At 34.8% G+C, this 20,591-nt stretch overlaps 2 protein-coding genes and 1 long non-coding RNA gene across 3 annotated transcripts; 1 reads left to right on the top strand and 2 right to left on the bottom strand.

Moving 5' to 3' along the window:
• Positions 1-347: 347 nt before the first annotated feature.
• Positions 348-1,247, top strand: LOC107919664 (uncharacterized). The gene is made up of 2 exons (XR_001690412.2): positions 348-540; positions 983-1,247. It is a non-coding gene; the product is annotated as an uncharacterized lncRNA (long non-coding RNA).
• Positions 1,248-8,444: 7,197 nt separating this feature from the next.
• LOC107920480 (26S proteasome regulatory subunit 6A homolog) lies at positions 8,445-11,631 on the bottom strand. Its single transcript, XM_016850214.2, is given in 11 exon segments — positions 8,445-8,705; positions 8,791-8,931; positions 9,010-9,129; positions 9,217-9,304; positions 9,415-9,533; positions 9,763-9,869; positions 9,872-9,953; positions 10,061-10,252; positions 10,410-10,517; positions 10,847-10,963; positions 11,315-11,631. Coding segments are annotated over 11 exon segments (1,269 nt in total). The 5' UTR covers positions 11,432-11,631; the 3' UTR covers positions 8,445-8,627.
• Positions 11,632-12,246: 615 nt separating this feature from the next.
• Positions 12,247-15,654, bottom strand: LOC107920591 (tafazzin). Its single transcript, XM_016850378.2, has 7 exons — positions 15,169-15,654; positions 14,808-14,926; positions 14,646-14,711; positions 14,349-14,546; positions 13,410-13,528; positions 13,121-13,226; positions 12,247-12,890 (listed from the first exon to the last, which is right to left on the bottom strand). Exons 1-7 carry the CDS (start codon positions 15,386-15,388, stop codon positions 12,336-12,338), a joined length of 1,383 nt encoding a protein of 460 aa, XP_016705867.1. The 5' UTR covers positions 15,389-15,654; the 3' UTR covers positions 12,247-12,335.
• Positions 15,655-20,591: the final 4,937 nt, after the last annotated feature.

The raw sequence follows: 20,591 nt of genomic DNA, 5'->3' as shown, positions 1-20,591 counted from the left end.
TCTATACACTATTCCTTCATTGACGATGAGAGGAGGATAAATATGACCACTTCAAAAACAATGAGATTTAGGAAAAAGAAATCAAATTTTTAATTGAATTGAGTTTGCTTACCCTGCCCATATTTTTTGGTAGATGATTACTATTTGCATAATATTGTAGAAATTTTTAAAAAAAAACATAGGGTGAAACAGAAACATAGGAATGGTGGGGCCCAGTTGAAGGCGGAAATTGCTGCAAAAGCTTCGAACTCTGCAAACTGCCGAAAACAGAAATAAGCAGTTAAAAATAAATTAATTTCAAATTCCGAAGTGATTCGTTTTAACAAATAGGGTATTTCCGTAAATTGAGAATCCTTGGGAGGGAGAGGCCTTTTTTTATTTTGAGCTCCCGCTATAAATCCTCGCTGCCGCTTGGCTGCCGCTATAAATTTCCACTTCAATTTTTAAATTTTTACGGCCTCCAACGACACACACAGAAAGAGAGAGTCAGAGAGGATAATTTTTTAGCAACTATGTTAGTTTATCAGGATATTCTTACAGGTATCAATCTTTTATTTCCTCTTCAATATCTCTCTCTTTTTTCTTGGCTCTGTTTGAATCGTATTTGGGATATCCTGAAATTTTGCCTTTCTTTCAACCCCTCCTTTCTTATATACAAGGATGATGATACTTCAGCATACTTTCTTTTTAATGGTTTGATCTGTGAGGTTTTATTTTTCCAGAGAATTGAACAGAAAAAATAGAAGATTTTTTTGTTTTGATTTTTTATTTGATTATCGGTTATCTATTTTTTTAACGATTTTCTGGGCAATTATTTTCTGTTTTTTTGTTTTATAAAAAAAAGCCCTGAATTAGAAGATAATATCTTGAAAGAGAATTAGCTAAATCGCTGCCTATTTGATAAGGTTAACAAATGTGGGTACACTGGATTGAATTAAAAAATTGTTTTTTAATCTCGTAATTGTAAAGTTGGTAAATTCAGGTGATGAGCTCCTCTCAGATTCTTTCCCATATAAGGAAATCGAGAATGGAATGTTATGGGAAGTAGAAGGGAAGGTTTGAATCTTTTCCCTCTTCATTTTTTTCAATTGTCTGTTAATCGCAACTCTTAAAAATATGAATTTGGATTTCATTTACTATTTAAGTGATGTATATATTTGGAAAAGTATGAATTTAAGAAATAATTACGAGTGTTATTAACTAATTTGAAATCTAAGTTTTCAGACCCTATCTTAGGGTTGCAAGAATATGTATGGTAATGACTTGAGTAGGGTTGGTTTTTTCATTAAATTTTCAGGATAAGTTCTCTTCTTTTAAATTTATGATTATTTTTATGTTTTCAAATATAACATATTTTTAAATTTTCAGGATAAATCCTAAACCCTTAACTTAAAACCCTAAACTCTTAACTTAAAAACCCTAACCCTTAACTTAAAACTCTAAACTCTTAATTTAAAAACCCTAATCCTTAATTTAAAAACCATAACCCTTAAATTTAAAACCCTAAACCCTTAACTTAAAACCCTTTAACCCTTAACCTAAAAACCATAACCCTAAACCTTAAACCCCAACCCTTAAATAAAAAACACTAACCCTTAACTTTAAAACCCTAACCCTTAACTTTAAAAATCTTAACTCTTAACTTAAAAACCCTAAACCCTTAATTTAAAAACCCTAACCCTAAAACCTAAACCCTAACCCTTAAATAAAAACACTAACCCTTAACTTAAAAACCCTAACTCTTAACTTTAAAATCCTAAACCCTTAACTTAAAAACCTAAAACCCTTAACTTAAAAACCCTAACCTTTAACTTAAAAACCCTAAACCCTTAACTTAAAAACCATAAACTATTTGCATCCTGCTTGAAGCGTTCTTTTAAACTATTTGCTCAGAAACGTCAACTCGAAATTATTTCTTCCAGGACCTACTGTAGCAAAAGCGCATCCACGAGGGCGCGATTTCACAAATTCTTCTCAAATAGCATCCTGCTTGAAGTGTTTTTTTAAACTATTTGCTCAGAAACGTCAACTCGAAATTATTTCTTCTAGGACCTACTGTAGCAAAAGCGCGTCCACGAGGGCGCGATTTCACAAATTCTTCTCATAAAGCATTCTGCTTGAAGCGTTTTTTATACTATTTTCTTAGAAACGTCAACTCGAAATTATTTTTCCAGGACCTACTGTAGCAAAAGCGCGTACGCGTGGGCGCGACTTCAGAAATCCTTCTTGTCGAAACCATTTTTTTGAAAAAACAAAAATTAGTTTGTTGAATTTAAAAATAATAATAATAACAAAGAAAAATAGAATCGCCACCGATCCATGATTTAGGTGTGACTGGCATGCCTTAAAAACAAATTTGGTCTACGAAATTTGAGAAAACGAGTTCGGGAGTCAGTTACGCACGATGAAGGGTTAGCACCCTCTTAACGCCCAAATATCGGTACCAAATTAATTATTTAATGTCTTGGTGTCGAAAATTAAAAAGATTTTGTTAAACTCAAATGTTGAAATCTGAAAAGGATAATCAATTATTCAAGTCATGCGAAGAAATTGAGACCCAATACGTTAGGGTACAATTTCTCAAAATCCCCGAATTTTGAATATCACCTTTTAATTAATTTTTTAAAGAAGATCTTCATTTCGAGAAAGCAATATGTCATGCCCAATGCGTTATGACATAACATATTGAATTCTCGAAAATGATTTTTGTTTATATATTTTAAATAACGAATATTCTCTGTTATTTGGAATCAACAAAGAAAATCGGAATCCAATACGTTAGGGCTCAATTTTCCTCGAGAATCCCTAACTTTGAATATCGTTTTTTATTTTGAAAACCTTTGAATCATAAAAAATAATTTTAATGTTTTGATAAAATCAAAATACTTATTTAAAAAGTATGATGAAATATTGATGCATATATACATGTAAACAAAAATAACAAAAATAACATAATCAAAAAAAAGTTTATATATATAATAAAGAAAATTTAAGCATAATATATTGGTAATTATAAAAAAAATGGACATATATGTATATACAAAAGAAAATTTGAAGGATATATATTTTTTTTAAAAAAAGTCGAATAATGTGGGTATATACGTATACATATTATAAGAAAATAATACGTTTGGATTGTAAGATATAGAAAATATAAAAATACTATAACATACAAAGGTATACGCATACATATGTGCATAAAGCTAAGAAAGATAAAGTTATAATAAAATATAGGATATGTATATAGTATATATATTTAAAAAAATTTTAAAAGACAAACAAATATATATATGTATTAATATGTATATGCTCCTATATAAATAAATATAATAATAATATAACATATAATAATGAACTAATAACCATACAGTAATAATAACGTAAATAAACAATATTAACAATATAATAAAAACTAAAAATAATAAATTAAGGATTAAATTAAAAAAACAGAATTTAAAAAGCTAATTTCAAAATAACGTGAAAGGGAGCAAATTAAGACATGCGCAACGGGGGGAGGACTGAACGAGAAAATTACCCAAACCTCCTACAATGTTGCGCAACATAGGACCAATTTGAAACAATTATAAAACATGTGGTGAAATTTAGAAGAAATAAATTAATTAATTTTAAAAACACCATAAATCATGAGGACTAATTTCGAAAATAGTCCATTTTTAAAAAAATGCGGATCCTCCTCGGGTCGGATCGGGTTGCACACGGGCATAATCAATACGGCGCCGTTTTGGGGCCACTGAAACAGGCCCCAAACGACGTCGTTTAGCGACCTATATATGCCCAAATTTGGAACCCTAAAACACTATCCTCTGCCATTCCTCAAGGGCGCCACAGCCTTCCTCCTTCACTGCCACTCTACATCTCTCTCATTCCGACGACAGAATGAAGAGATCCCCCAACGCCACTCGCGACGGTAAGTCCCTTTTACTCCCCTTTTCGTTTTTTTTTTGTTTTGAAGAAACAAAAGAGAGACAAAATAAAGTAAAAACAGTAAAAAAGAAGCAAGGAAAAGAAACCAAATCCGTCACCTTCAAAATGTTTTTTTTTCTCTGGTATTTTCTTTCTCAGTTTTTTTAGTACAAAATTTGCTAACCCCCTTAACATAAGTTGATTTGCCTTTTATACAACAAAAATCCCTCCTATTTTTGTTTTTCTCTGTCTTATTTGTGCCGTTCGTGGCTTATTGCAGGTGGAGGAGAACGTGGGAACGAGCCTTGTGGAGACTACCGAACGTGCGAGCAATGACGTGGCTCGATGAACGGTTTGCTAAGCGTGGGTGGTTGCGGCGCCGAAACCATCAGCCTCCTAGGGTTTTTTTCTGTTTAATGTTTAAGTTAATTGGGTTAGGCTAAAATGGGATATTGGGCCCTAGTTAGGTCTATTTTAAATGGGCCGGGTAAAATTCGTTTATTATACTTCTGATAAAGTATCCTGCTTTGATTTTATCTTAAAAACCCATAAACACAAAACGTAATTCAATTTTGAATAAATAATAATTATTTTAATTAGGAAACCTTAAACTCTAATCCCTTATTTATTTATTTTTTTCTCCAAAACCCTAAAAATCCTAAAAACCCTAAAATCAAAAAACCTAACGTGGGAAAAACGAGGAAATCGCGTCCCCAGGGGCGCGCTACGTGGCAACAAAGCGCGGCCACGTCAACGCGCTTTGCTGACGTGGACACAAATCGCGTTTTCGTGGACGCACTTTGTTACCACGTCATCAAAGCGCGCTGACGTGGCCGCGACTTGTTGACACGTCTCCTGACTTCACGCTGATGTGGACGCGATTTAGGAGAAAAGAGTCCATTCCAGTAAATAATAAAATACCGGGCCCATTTCGGTAAACTTAAAAAAAAGTGGCTTTTTTTGGTATTTTACCTATCATTTTTATTATTTTCAGTTAAAACACTTTGAAAAAGTTAAATGTAAGAAATAACTTTTTACTCGAAATAAACTTAGAATTAGCCATGAGTAAGGAGGAATCTATAAAAATTTTATTTTTTAAATAAAAACAACAAAGGGTTTAAAACTAAAAATTAAAACATTGAAAGAAAAATCGCAAAATAAAATTGAAAAAAATCAATTACATCTCAATTTCTAACATTTCATGTCTTTGTTTATTTATCATATTACATCTCAATATTTTAATATCATATTCACTTGTGACTTTTTCCATATTTCATGATTTAATCCTTTAAGTCCTCAATTCAACTCATAGAAATTACTACTCTTTTAATACATGTATCATGTTTCATCATTTAGTATAAATTTTCATAATTTCATCACTACTCTTTATCATTTATTTCACAATTTATTTTTTACATATTTAACTTACTAGTCCGTCTTTCTTACACTCCCTCAAATACCTTCAATTTGATTATATCTTCACTTTATCGATTCATTATTTTGATAATTAATCAAAGATAAACTTCTACCTTGTAACGAAAATTGTTTACTTTTTTAGCAGAGACCTAGTAGACAAAAAAAATTCTTAGGATATTCGGAATTGATACAAATAGAACAGTAGGCACCGAAGTGCGAAACAGTAAGCACTAAAGCACGAGACAATAAGCGCGCTAAAATTTCCTTAATGACATGTCATCTATATCCCAATAGTTATTATCTTGTCTACTTGGGCAAATCATATAATGCACTCATATCACTTTTACACTTTTTACAATTTAATCCTTGTAACAATATTTAGTATAATCATGTACTCCACTCTCAATAACACATGTAACTTGTTTTCATATTTAACAATCTTCCATAACTCACTAATAATTATTATTATACATTTCATATAACACTTTTACATACTTTAAAATTTAGTCCTCATTACAACATTTCATGTAACAATATCTTTCCCTTTCAATAACACATAGTGTATCTCAATACTTATTAATATCTCCATAATTCACCACATCTATTTTCACATATTAAGTGTTATCCATTTCACTATTACTATTTCTAACATAAATTTTCTCAAATTCGTGATATAGCCCCTAATTTCCACAACTTAGAAAATAATTATAGTTTTAACTACAATATTCATATATTATTGTATTTTTTTAATACATTCTTTACTCATCAATATTTTCGTGTAAACTCTTATAACTTTCCAATTTAATCACTTCTTTTTCTTTCTTTTTTTTTGTCATAAAAGTTCATTATTCACTATTAAATAAATTTTCTTTTTCATCTAACTCAATTCACATAATTAATTCCACTATCTTATTTTTCCCATCAATTTTCTATGTATTTCACTTATATTATTTCCACCACATATTATTCTCAAGTCTTTCAATTTAGTTCATAATTCCATAAATTTTCATATTTTTCCATAATTTCACTTATTCAATACTTTGTATATTTTTCACTATTACATAACACATCTATTATATTTTTATTATAATTTCCTATTTCATATGTTAAATTATTTCACACCTTGTTTCATTAACTTACTACACATTTCACTAAATTCACATTATAATCCTTAAATATTAAGAAAGTCCATGGGTGCTTACCTCTTTTCAATCAAAATCTCTTTCTTTTTTTCTCTTTTCCTACCACTTGATTCACTTTCTCAAATTCTTTCTTCATCAACATGTCAAAAACACAATATTTCCTCATGAGAAATCTTTACTTTAACACCATATTTATACTTTTCTCACTACTAAACTTGAAAATAACATAAAACCATAACATACATACCATACCTTATTCTCTTGAAACCAAACTTTAACTTGAGTTTCTCTCTCCTCCAACTTCTATTTTCTTGAATCTAACTTGATATTTTAGCTCCCCATAGTCTCCTTATCATTTTTGTCTCTTGGTGGCTATGAAAATTCTTTTGATTTATTGATGAAAATGGTGAACTTTTGTAGAAGGACTAAGTTGCAAAACAAAAAAAAGTTTTTCTTTTCTCTCCTCCTTACTCACGTTGGAAAGATGGAAGGATGAAGACTCTTCATCTTTCCTTCCTCATATACTAAGTAAAAATTAATAAAATATAAATAAATATCAAAACAAAATATTACTAAACTAATATTTATCTATTTAATTAATCTAAAATATTGCCATCATTCATTATTCTTCAAAATTATCTTTCTTGCTAAATGATCATTTTGCACCTTATGATCCTTCAAAGTTTCTACATTGAATCATCACGCATCTTGATAAAATTGCAATTTAACCCCTCATACTTTTTCACTTATTCAATTTAGTCCTAATTTATCCATTTTTCTTAGTTTCTAGATCCTTCAACCCTTAAATTATTTACACTATTGGCACTTCAAGTTTTTATATTTACACTTTAGCCCCTCAAATTTGAATATTTACTCTTGGCCACAAAAACTTTCTCACATTTGCAATTTAGTCCTTACTTGAACCAATACATCATAATATACTTCTTAATCAAATTTTTAATTGATATAACTCAACTTCTCCCCCTTTTTATCACTTTTATTTCCGTATTTTTCCTTTATTTCAATTTATCGAGGGCAAAATCTTAATTTTCACTACTTTCATACCTTTTGGGGTGTTACAAAGCTCACATTCTAACATGTGGCAAAAAAGATTTTAAATTTATACAAAACACATATTTTTCCACATATCAGAATGCGATGATATCACATTTCACCATGCTATTGGTTGTTAGCGCCATGCCAACACCATGTCAGCATATTTTAACAATGTTTACAAAAAAAAAATACCAAATTAGCTTACGGTTTTCAAATTTAAGTACTAGTTAGAGAAAAATAAATAGATACCAAGTAAATATAAATTGTCAAATTCAAGAAACTCCATATTTATTAACCCTTCACAAATAAACTAGTATATAAATTATTAGATCAAATAAGGTAACAACCTTCAACAAAAGATTTCAAAAAGTTCAAATGGACCAATCAATTATTGTTAAAAATTCTAATAAAATTTTAACCAAACTAATTGAATCGAACCCAATTCAATTTCAAAGACACTGAGAAGGATTTACTTGTTTTCAATTTTGATCATCAAGTGTTAAATGGATAATGAAAAGTTGACATAATTATTAAGTCTTAATGAGACAAAACAACTCCAAATTTGAAAAGTAGAAAATTTAATTTCTTAAAAATAAATTGGACCTCTTTCAAGTTAACAAAAATACAATTAATTAACATTGAAATATATCACAATATATTTGAGGATTACTTAATTTACTAATAAATAACTTCTAATATATGCATTGTGTAAACGTATAAACATTTACAACTAAACTTGTTATTATAAAGTTATCTCATTATCATCTTTCCATTAAACAGACCATTTTATATAAAGAAAAAACTAGTTCACCTAATTCTTTCTTTTTCATTTCCTATTCAAATACAAAATTTTCAGATTAAACTCTTTTTCCCCTCTCAATCTTAATCTGTTGCTGAACTACCTGATTCAAATAAAAAGATGGGAGTCTTTTAAATAGAACAATCCATTTGTAAATGGTTTTCTTATATAAAATTAAGTGCAAACCAAGTAAAACCTAACACAATATAATTGGGCAGAGAGTCAAATATGTATATCAACCTACTCTCAACACAACCACCTTCACATTCTTGCACTGAAATGCTCTCCCATTATGCATAGTAATTTAGGCTTGCCTTCTTCTTAGCTTGCACCTGAATGATGCCTTCATTAAAATCTTCATGGTTCACCTATAAAACACAACCCCCAATTTGTTATTTAGCATCTCCCCCACCTCAAATAAAAGAAAAACTTCTAAAAGATTAGAAACTGCACCTCAGTTGCATCGCGGCGAAGAGCTAGCATGCCTGCCTCCACACAAACAGCTTTCAGCTGTGCTCCATTGAAATCATCTGTAGATCGAGCAAGTTCTTCAAAATTGACATCTGGATGAACGTTCATCTTCCTTGAGTGGATCTACAAAACCAATGCAAGCTTTTAGTAAAATTCTGCCCAGGATCGAATCCATGGAAGCAGAAGCAATGAAAGTCATACCTGAAGGATTCGAGCTCTTGCTTCTTCAGTGGGATGTGGGAACTCAATTTTACGATCCAATCGACCAGAACGCATCAGAGCAGGGTCAAGGATATCAGCTCGGTTAGTTGCTGCTATGACCTACAATACATTCATTATATTAAAATAGATCCCTTATGTTTTAGCAAATAGATAACAGAAAAAAAATGATGCACCACAAAGTCAAACCTTAATGCGTTCATCACTGCTAAAGCCATCAAGCTGGTTAAGCAGTTCCAACATTGTTCGCTGAACCTCCCTATCCCCACTCACCTCACTGCACATGGTAGCAGGCAGATCAAGAATCAGTGGTTTTTATCCACAAATAAATGCCACAACCAGATTTGAAACAAATTTGCCTCTGAAGATTTTAAGATATGGCATTACCTATCAAAACGCTTCGTGCCAATTGCATCAATTTCATCTATAAAAATGATGCATGGAGACTTTTCTTTTGCAAGCTGAAAAGCATCACGGACAAGTTTTGCTCCATCTCCAATAAACATCTACATGCATTATGATTGTTTACTTATTATAGGGCCTAAGCAAGCCGATATAAAAGCACAAAATAATACCATTAAATGATAAAAACTACTCCATTACTCACAATTTTCTGTCATGTTATACTAACCAAGTAAGGAGCATGGCAAAAAATGATTCCAACAGGAACTGAAACGAGTAGACAGGATCTAAATATATAGAGAAGTAAGCCGAAAAGGCTATAGGACTTAATACCTGAACCAGTTGTGGGCCTGCTAGCTTCAGAAACGTGGCATTTGTTTGTGCTGCACAAGCACGGGCCATCAAGGTTTTTCCAGTGCCAGGAGGTCCATATAAGAGCACCCCTTAGGTGGACGAATGCCTAACTTTTGAAACCTTTCTTTATGAGTCATGGGCAACACAATGGCCTCAACTAGTTCTTGGATCTGATCCAGGAACAACAATCAGAAAATGGGGAAAAAGAATTAAACATTAGCTTAACAGTTACAAAATGATAATCTCAGAAAGGGCAGTAGGAATTAAGAAAACTTGCCTGCTTCTCCAAGCCACCAATATCATTGTAGTCCTCAGTTGGCTTCTCATCAACCTCCATAGCCTTTACTCTGGAGTCGTACTCAGATGGCAAAGTATCCAATATCAAGTAGCTGTCTTTGTTGACACCAACCAAATCACCAGGTTTCAATTTATCAGGGTCTACAAGTCCAACCACAGGTAGAAAGATGGTCTGTAGTAATTATAAAACAAGTCAAGATCAAACCAGTTTTTCTTTCAACCGATATTCAAAGATGTTGATTTTGGTAACCACTTGAACTAAGGAAAAACATAACTGATTATTGACTTTCCCTATTAGTAGCAGATAAGAAATGATGCTGTGCCATTACCTGACGAGTAGAGGTTTTCAGCACAACACATTTACCCTTCCTTTGTGAGTCTAGATCTATGTTGGCACCATCCTCCTCTGCCTCATCTTCAGGGTTCATCTCCAATATCTGAAAGAAAGAGCAGTTAAAATTTAAAGCAGCAAGTACCCATGTTTGACATGGGTGCCACACACATTTTTCGACATGGGCCATGTCAAACACATCTGTATCCAATACTCACAATCTAGTCCAACTAAAATGCAAGCAGAAGCTTTGCTTATTATTCATCTGCAATGGCTCATTATTCATTTGCTGCCCCCTTAGAATACTCTTTTGAGTTTATTTAAATTCAGAATTATATATACCAGTACAGAATAAATAGAAGATTACTGAAACACAAATTTAACACAGAAGTTCAACAGGGTTCATTGGGGGAAAAAGAAGGAAGAAAAATTTACCTCAACAATGTTGCCGACTAAGTAAGGCAACTGCTTGTTAAGCTTAATTTTCTCTTGATTCTCCTTAATCTTTTCCTTGTATGAATCCAACTCGAGATTTGTCCTTTGCATCTCCTCCTTTAATCCCAGAAACCAATTAAAACAAAAATCAGAAAATTCGATCAAAATATAGCTACATTATTTAAGAAGAAAAAGTTTTTCCATAAAAAAGAAAATAATATAGCTTTAACCAGCAACATATCCCAATTATAATAAACCAGAAAATTTGCAACTAAACTAAAGAACATTCCCTTATTTGTAAACATTACCTAGATTTAATCCATACCCAAAACTAAAATCCGATTAACATCGAGTAGTTGAAAGAAACCATCTGACTAAAATTGATAGTTGTGGATTAAAAAAGAAACCCTAAAAAAATAGTAATCATAATGCGGGGGAGAGAGAGAGAGAGAAAGGTCAAAGAGGGACCTTGAGAATACGAATCTCGTTATCAAGAAGACGGGAAGCTCGGACGATATCCTCGGTAGTCATGGAAGCCAGCTGGTCTTCTTCAAAGCTAGAATCTTCTACCATAGCGGTCGCCATCGGTGAGGGTTTTAAAAAAAATACAACGATGATTTCAAGCGAAAGATGAGTCGGAAAATGAAGGAAAAGAATACAAGACGGAGAGAATAGAGAAAAAGGAAGAACAGATGAAGATCTTTATATTACCAAACTGTAGTTCTCTTGTTGTCGAAGAAAATGAGAGCTTGAAAAAATTCAATTTCAGCCGATGAATCTGCAATGGGCTTATTTCCTTCACGTCGGCCTGCTCTTTCATTCAAATTTGGGCTCCTTTTCTTTATCAAATTACTCCACTGCACAACCCAAATATATCCCATTTGTAATTAGAATAAAGTTATATTATTTGAGGATATTTTAATATTTTATTTTTAAAAAATTAATAAAAATAAAAATATGAATATAATGATTTGAACTCACACCAGTTGGATTGACAAAAACTTAATTTTATTACTTAATCAAAATTTTATTTTAATTTATTTTATATATTTATTTTAACCAGTTTTATAAATTAATAATATCTTTAATTATTTAATATATATTATTTTTATACATATATAGTTGTAAATTAAATAAGTGGTTTTTAATATTAAAAATATATTTGATTGAGTAGACGTTATAAGTTAACTTAATATTGACTCATAAATAATATAATTTAATTTCTTTTAATTTTAATATTATATAAATTTTATGTATTATTTTATTAATTAGTTGCAAACTATAAGTTTCATTCGCGATGTGAAGTGTAATCAAATCGGAAGTAAATACATGCTATAGACATGATATTAGTAGAGATAATGGTGGTGTAGAGTTAGTAGAGATACGAGAACAACATGAGGTAGACGTAAAAGCTGGAAATTTATATTTAGCATACATCAAAACTGCTGAAATATCAAGGTTTCTTATTTACATATTCGAACACCAAATTTTAACATGTATTCCATTGTTTTAGCATATTAGCTTCCAAATACTGTTTCCAAGTCTTCAGTGGGCGTATGTCACTTGTGTCTGAATACTTTTCCTTGGATCTGCAGTTCATTAGCAAGCCTCTCGCTGCGAATCCCATCAATTCAGTTGGATCCATATAACTGCGAATCCTTGAACCAATCCCGCCTTCACAAGAATATCCCATTCTCGTATAAACATCTGCAGTGGCTTCTTCGGGACTCATATCATTCTGCTTCGTTTGGGTTTCTTCTACCAAGGATTCATACCTAATATATTCATGGCTTCCTAACCCAAATGGATCCAAATCTACCTGGTGCAAGATATTGGCTGCTCGTTCTGCACCATCTTTGTTATGGTTTTCTAATCGGATAGATTGCTCGAGCGCTAATTTGTCGACTTTTACTTTCAAATTCTGCAGTTGATGCCCAATTCTGGATGCGACAGCATCGTATAATTTTCCTCTTGATGCTTCTGTGGCTTCTTCCGAGTTAAGCAGATCATCAAAAATTATAGGGTCTCCAATTAGAACTGTCACCTACAAAGTTGCATGTATTAAAAGAATTCAGCATAACAATTATTGACAGGAAATGAGATCATAAACATAAAACCCAATATAACCGGCCAATTAGGAAGGATTTTTCTTAAATGCTACTATAAACGGGACCATGTAAAAGCATTGTGAAGCCACTGGAGATATTCAAGCTCAGACAGTGGCACATAAAACTAATGTCTATTAAGCAAAGGAATAACAGCAGGAATACATACCGTCTTGCCAATCCTCGGGAAATTGGCCCCTATTGGCATAACATCTTGCATTCCAGTATGCACAAATGGCAGAACAATTGGGGTACTGTCAGCATCTAGAACTAACCTGTATCACCATAACAATGTTTCCAAAAGTTTTGTTACTAACAAGGAAAGCAACAAATGGGCTAAAAGTTCCATTTTTTTTGAAAAAAGTTATCCCTTTAACACAGATTCTGTCAAGAGATGGGTCTGTTTATTTCCTGATGTGAGAAGATGTAGATTTGTATAGGAAGTTATTTACACTCACCTCCCGACACCTCTCTTAGAAGATCTCACAGTTTTTCCACCATCTCGAGAACGACTACCTTCTGGAAAGATATGAACCCATCCACCAGTATTCAATTTCGAAATGGCCATATCCATGCCCTGCAACAAATTGAATCAAAATGATGAAATGGGCATAAATACCACACATGTTTAAGTAATTAATGAAGGCGTAAACATGCAAGTTAAAATCAACATACCAGACTATAAACCTGTTGATGAAAGTCCAAGTATCTCACGTCTAACACATATTACATAACTTATGCATCATATGAAGTTCAAGGAATGGAAAAGGAAACAAAGTCCGTTAAAGGCAGTAAACAATATGCATGTAGATTGTATGTACAATCAAACTATTCAACTACATTAGCAATCATACATTTCAAAGACGTTCAAAAGCCAATAATATATCCGTCTTCTTTGTTTTCCACCTTCAGTTAAACGTTCCTCGTCTCAACAATGCATACCACAATCGCTATCTTTCCGACCATTTTCAAATTGATACACAATCCTAATCAAGGAACACTAGCGGTCCAATTTAGTAAAACTAATGATCTGATTAATGTATAGTTTATTATAAGCTTATTGGGTAAAACAGAACAATCCACTAACTTCAGAATTAAGAATTGTGTATTTTATATGAACATAAAATTCGTATGTATAAGTTCCAAAAAATAAGGTTTTATGTTCCGATAATCATATTTCATTCCTACTAAACGAACCAAAGAAAACCATACTATCAAATTAGGTTTCATATAAGTAGCAATTGTGTTCTAATTTTCATTCCCCTTACAAGACCTATCCACATTCCTTGTAACATTGATTCTACGCACTTGCATGATGTATACTTATCGACTTGATCCTTATTCAACACACACTGTTCCATACTTGCTAAGAATATGCCAAAATTTAAAAGATGTACCATCTGGTAAATCCCATCACCACGAGAAACTGGCAACACTTTTACAGATCGAAAGAATGCTGACGTCACAGGATTACTGAAACATCGATCTGATGCACACAGGGTCCATCTCAAGTTCTGAGCATCAAGAAGAACTCTGGGAGGAAGCAGTGAAGCAATGACAAATGGATCATCCACAGAAGCAACATGATTGCTTACCTGCAAAGAAACATTCCTTCATCAGCATAGGACTCAACATAACACCGATGAATGAGACAAAAGCTAAAACTGACAAAAAGTAAAAACCATAGCTTATACCGTTATAAGGGGCTTGTTCTTGGGTCTATTAAGCAAGGCATCATGTAATTTTTCAAGGCCATAAACCTGCCACATTAGAGAACATGCATTAGTTCCTAGAAACTGTGAAATACCTGCAAAGAACACAACAGAAATTTCTCAATTACACAAAAGCGTACGTACTTGGACACGATTGAGACCATTCATAAAAACATGGCAAACATTTCCAATCAAAGGAACCGCAACGGCTTGAAGCATTCGAAAAATAGCTGAATCCACCTCCACGTCAAAGTCTTTACTCACTATAAGACCAGAAACTTAAATTGGTAAGCTAAGAATTCAATTCAAATAAATTTTTAAATCTTCAAATTATGAAATTAGAAATAACTGGGGGGACAAAAAGGTCATTTTACTTCCTAACAATTACTTCTTTGCATCCTTTGATAGTAAATTATAAAAAAAATTAAAGGAAATAAAACTGCTACAAAGCGAAAAAAAATCATAAATAGATCGAAGACATGAACCCCAGAGCAGGAAAAGCGACCTTTTTTACGGTAGAAAGAAGAGGAAGAAGGGAGGGAATCGCGACGGAAGTCGCGGAAGCGACGGAGCCAGCGCTGAACCGAGGAGGAGAAGTAACGATCAGCAAGGACTGAAGGACGGTGGCGATCGACTGCCACCCTGAAGCGCTGCCTGAGCTGGAGTTGCAAAACGCGAGCCTTGTTCTTCCATAGATCGCCTCTGTCTAACCGCTGTACGGCCATTGCGTCTGCTTTTTCCTGGGCAGAGTTCTCAGTAGCGTAATAAAGATTCTTATTTGTACGATCTTTATTTCTTTTGAATTTCCTTTTGATCTGGTGAAAGCAGAGAAAAGCGCGAGTGTATGGAACGGAACACAAGAAATAAGTGACAAGAAAACGCAGTAGAACTAGGCGACGAGGTTTTGAGCAAACTTTGGTTTATCCATTAAACCGACCTAACTCCACTTCGGTTCATTTTGCTCGGTTTTTATTGTTAAAAAATGAGGCTAAATACATTATTTGCCCCCTATAGTATTCGGTTGTTTCAATCTGGTATTTAAAGAATTTTGAACAACCATTGACTGGCCAAAATACCAAAAAAAAGCCAATTTTTTTAAAATTTACCGAAATGGGCCCAGCATTTTATTATTTATCGGAATGGGCCTTTTTCTCTTAAATCGCGTCCACGTCAGCGCGATGTCAGAGGATATGTCAGCAAATCGCGTCCACGTCAGCGCGTTTTGCTGACATGGGAACAAAGCGCGGCCTTGAAAGCGCGATTTGTGTCCACGTCAGCAAAGCACACTGATGTGGACGCGATTTCGCGGTGTTTCCCACGTTAGGTTTTTTAGGGTTTTTAAGATTTTTAAGGCTTCACAGAGAAATTAATTAATTAATTAAAATTAAATTACATGGACGCGGAGAATTTGTGAAATCGTGCCCTCTTGGACACGCTTTTGCTACAGTTGGTCCTGGAAAAAATAATTTTGAGTTGACGTTTCTTAGCAAATAGTATAAAATCGCTTCTACTAGGATGCTCTAAGAGAAGAATTTGTTAAATCGCGCCCACGTGGACGCGCTTTTGCTACAGTAGGTCCTGTAAAATTATTTCGAGTTGACGTTTCTGAGCAAATAGTATAAAAACGCTTCAAGCAGGATGCTATTTGAGAAGAATTTCTGAAATCGCGCCATCGTGGACGCGCTTTTGCTATAGTTGGTCCTGGAAGAAATAATTTCGAGTTGACATTTCTGAGCAAATAGTATAAAATTGCTTCTACCAGGATGCTTTATGAGAAGAATTTGTGAAATCGCACCCACGTGGACGTGATTTTGCTACAATAGCATGTTTGGGCTGAGGCTATAAATGAGGCAAAAAATGTTCTCAGAATACATAAGTCACAGTAGAAACAATTTAGAGAGGCTAAAAAGGTTAGAGTTTCAAATATGAGTGAACGTATTAGTGCTGTTATTTACTACGATGGTGAGGTTTGCCACACCGAGAATGGTGTTGTTTTTTTTTCGGAGAATACGGTGCGACTGGTTTTTAACCAGAATATAGATTTGACAGAACTTCGTAAAAGAATTAGGCGTAAAATTTTCGGAATGATGCCAATGAAAGTTCTGTCTATCACGTATCGATTTTGTTCTTCTGTTGATCCGGTGACATATGACTCGTTCGACATAAAAGGTGCTCGTAGCTTAGAGGCAATGGTGCAAACTCATCTTGCTAGTGGAGCACCTTATATTGAGTTATATGTACAATTTACATCGCCAAATGATGTACTTGCGATAGGTGTTCGAGATGTATACACAACCCTTGGCCGACACTCGGTTAGCAGGTTACAAAATATGGAACAACCCATGTTGGTAACGGTGTTGAATGCACATCCCCTGCAAGACACTCTGTTGGTGGATAGGACATGTACGTCGGTGGCTCGATGTTTGATGTTGGAAATACGTACTGGGGAACGGCATCAAGTTCTAGTGGGTGGCAATCTACATCCAATTGGGGACGTTATCAAATGCCCAAAAGAAGGGATGATGTACTCCCTACGACGTCAACTGGTGAGGGGACCTCATATGCTGTAGATGATTGTGGGTTAGAAGATGACTCCGATGTGGATCCACCTCGAGAGCCCGAGCCGGATGGTGCAGAAGTTGGCTTATTTTCTGAACCGGAGCCTATTCCAACAGAACCTGAAGATGCTGAAATGAGTTCAGATGAAGAAGAAATTCCACGATTCAGAGCATACTCACCTCTAGCCCACATGCATAATGTCGATCTGTCTGCAGATGATGCGTTAGAGTTTACAGATCTACCACACCAGTTGCATGATCGTACAAGTTCGGGGGGTAGATTTCGGTGAATTTGAAGTTGGTAATCAGTTTACCAACAATGATAGTTTTATTTGTGCTTTGAAACAACATAGCATAAAAAACGGCGTTAACTACCACGTCGTTAAATCCAAATCTGATAAGTTTGAGGCGAAGTGTGCGGTCCAAGACGGCATATGTTCATGGAAAATCTACGCCTCGTTAAGGAAAATGACAAGGTTATGGGAGATTAAAAAGTACAAAGGTCCACATACATGTGCTGCAGGTACAGTATTGACGGTTTCTGAATAATACTTTTATTATGCAATGTTGCATTATTTAATGTACTCGGTTTATAGGTGTTTCACAAGATCATCCCAAGATGGATTTAGTTATGTTAGCCAGCTTGATACTGCCCACGGTTAAAGTAGATCCTAAGACTTCAGTGCTGGTGTTAATTGCCAATATTCGTAGCCAAATGGGGTACACGCCCTCTTACCTCAAGGCTTGGATAGCTAAGCAAAAGGCGCTGGAGAATATGCATAGTGGGTGGGACGCCTCATATAATGAAATATGGCAGTGGTGTCAGGTGCTAGAAAGATACGTCCCAAGTGTCATCACAGACCTTAAAACGGAACATGAGACTACAACGACCGATTGCTACGTGGATGCCAAGTGTTCAAACGCCTGTTTTAGACCTTTAAGCAATGTCGAGACGCATTTCCATACTGCAAGCCGTTGGTACAAATTAACGGTACATTTATGTTCGGTAGGTATACTCATCGGCTATTGCTTACAGTGGCATAGGATGGCAGTGGGAGAATTCTTCCAATTGCATTTGCAATAACACCGGGGGAGTCGTCTGATGATTGGGATTTCTTTCTCTCTAGGTTAAGGAGGCATGTGTGCCCCAACCTGATATCTGTGTTATTTCAGATCGGGGCGCCGGTATACTAGCTGAATTTGATTGACAGAGAAGCTTATGGCAGCGCACACACCATAGATATTGCCTAAGACACGTTGCTTCGAACTACTACAGGCAATATCCATCTAAGAGCGAACGACGAAAAGTGACCAACATGGGTATTTAGTCTATATCTGTGTTATCTCGTTTGTCAATTTGAATTAGTTTTATTGGTAGAAGTGGTATAAATTATTCACTATGATCTTATATTGACAGGGTATGAAATAAATAAAGACCGTTTTCACGAGATGTTGGTAATTTTACGTTCAATTAACGGATAAGGGGCGGACTACCTTTGTAACATACGTTTCAAACAGTGGGCACAAGCATACGACGGCGACCTACGATATGGCATATGACGTCGAACCTGGCTGAATGCATAAATTCTGTTCTTAAAGGAACGCGCCATCTACCGATAACATCGGTTGTGCGAGAGACATATTTTCATTTGGCGGTGCTATTTCTAAAGCGAGCAGCAAGTTATGCAGGCCGGATGCAGGGAGGCCATGTATGGTGCAGTAAGGTAGTTTAAGAAATTAATAAGGCCAAGGCGATGGAAAACACCAAGCACACAGTGTGTCACGATCGAGACAATTTATGGTTTCGCGTGACAGAGTTTGACAGACCGCACCAAGGTGTTGTTGGCGGGTAATATCGTGTACACTTGCCAAATAAGACTTGTGACTGTGGGATGTTTGATGCACTTCGTTATCCATGCGCTCGTGTTATTGCAGCTTGTCAGAATCTCCTTCTGGATCCGATGAGCTATGTGGATGAAGTGTACAAAATAGAAAACATGTACAGCGTCTTGAGACACGTTTTCCCACCGGCCCCAGATGAACGTAAGTGGCCGCCCGTATCTCTTGCTCCTTTTAAGTTGTTACTGGATAGAGAATTATGTCGTAAACCAAAAGGTCGACCTTACTTGACTAGAATACGTAACAATATGGATATCCGAGAAACATCCAGTCAAGAGAAGTTGTGCGGATGGTGTAGGAATCCAGGCCATACAAGCCGATCATGCCCTAATCGGAATAGTTGAATGTAATTGTAAATAAATTATATTTTTTCAATTATTTATTGATAATTGTATTAATTGTTAGTAATAGTCAAAATATTTTTTCAAATCTAACATTATATGAATGTAAAAATATTAACTGATAATTGTATTAATGGTTAGTAGAATTCTCAAATAATATCAAAATATTCAAAATATTCAAAATATTTGTACAAATTAATTAAGCTCATGTTATTACATCAAATAATATCAAAATAATTCAAAAAAATTTATATGTTATTACATAAAATAATATCAAAATATTCAAAATATTTGTACAAATAAATTTAAATACGGCAATCAATGTCTATGCTCGGGGGATTCAGTGCCACATGGCGGCCGTCGACGGTTACGCACTAGATTCGTCCTTTGTCTAGATTCCGGTGGCGGTTGTTGTTCTTCCGATGGGGATTCTGGTTCTTCCGGTACGGCATCTGGCTGTCAGACTTAGGACGATGATCCATATTCAAATAATAGTGTATGTAGAGGTGTTTGCATCACAAACGGCGGTGGTGTTTGAAACCCATACGTTGGTGGGGATTGGTAAAAAGGAGAGTTCCCCGACAGCCCCTTTTGCGATCCCTCGTGCGCCGCTGGCCTATACATTGACGGTTCATTCGGCATAACAGGAAATGGAGCTGAACAGGGTATTTGGCTCCAACCTGCCATAGGACTCGGAAAAGGATACATATAAGGGCTAGGAAACGCACCTGGCATCATTTGAAAAGGCGATTGCGTGGGTATCATCGGTTGAACTGCTGCGTCGGGTGACTGTGTTAGTGCTCTCGTTGGGCCTGGTGATTGCATGGCCGCTGATGATGAGCTAGGTGAATGTCTGGGCCTCGTTGAGGGGCTGCCTTTGTCTTCTTGTCGTCTTGGATTTAAAGTTCCGTGCCTTTCCCTTTGGACATGTATTTGCCGCTGCCTCTCCTTTGGCGTCAGTAAATATGGCTTGCCATGGATCTTAAACCATGACATGTATTCCGGAACACACGCTAACTCTGGAACGATAATTGGTTCCTGAGTAGGCATATATGCATACCGATCTTCCCACATTTTCATGTACTCGGACTAGTATCTCGGCCAATCCGTATTCAATTGCCAAAGGTCGA

This window comes from Gossypium hirsutum, chromosome D13 (assembly GCF_007990345.1).
Source record: "Gossypium hirsutum isolate 1008001.06 chromosome D13, Gossypium_hirsutum_v2.1, whole genome shotgun sequence".
NCBI lineage: Eukaryota > Viridiplantae > Streptophyta > Magnoliopsida > Malvales > Malvaceae > Gossypium > Gossypium hirsutum.
Note: the sequence above shows the minus strand (reverse complement) of the source record. Positions and strands in the feature narration are given on the sequence as shown.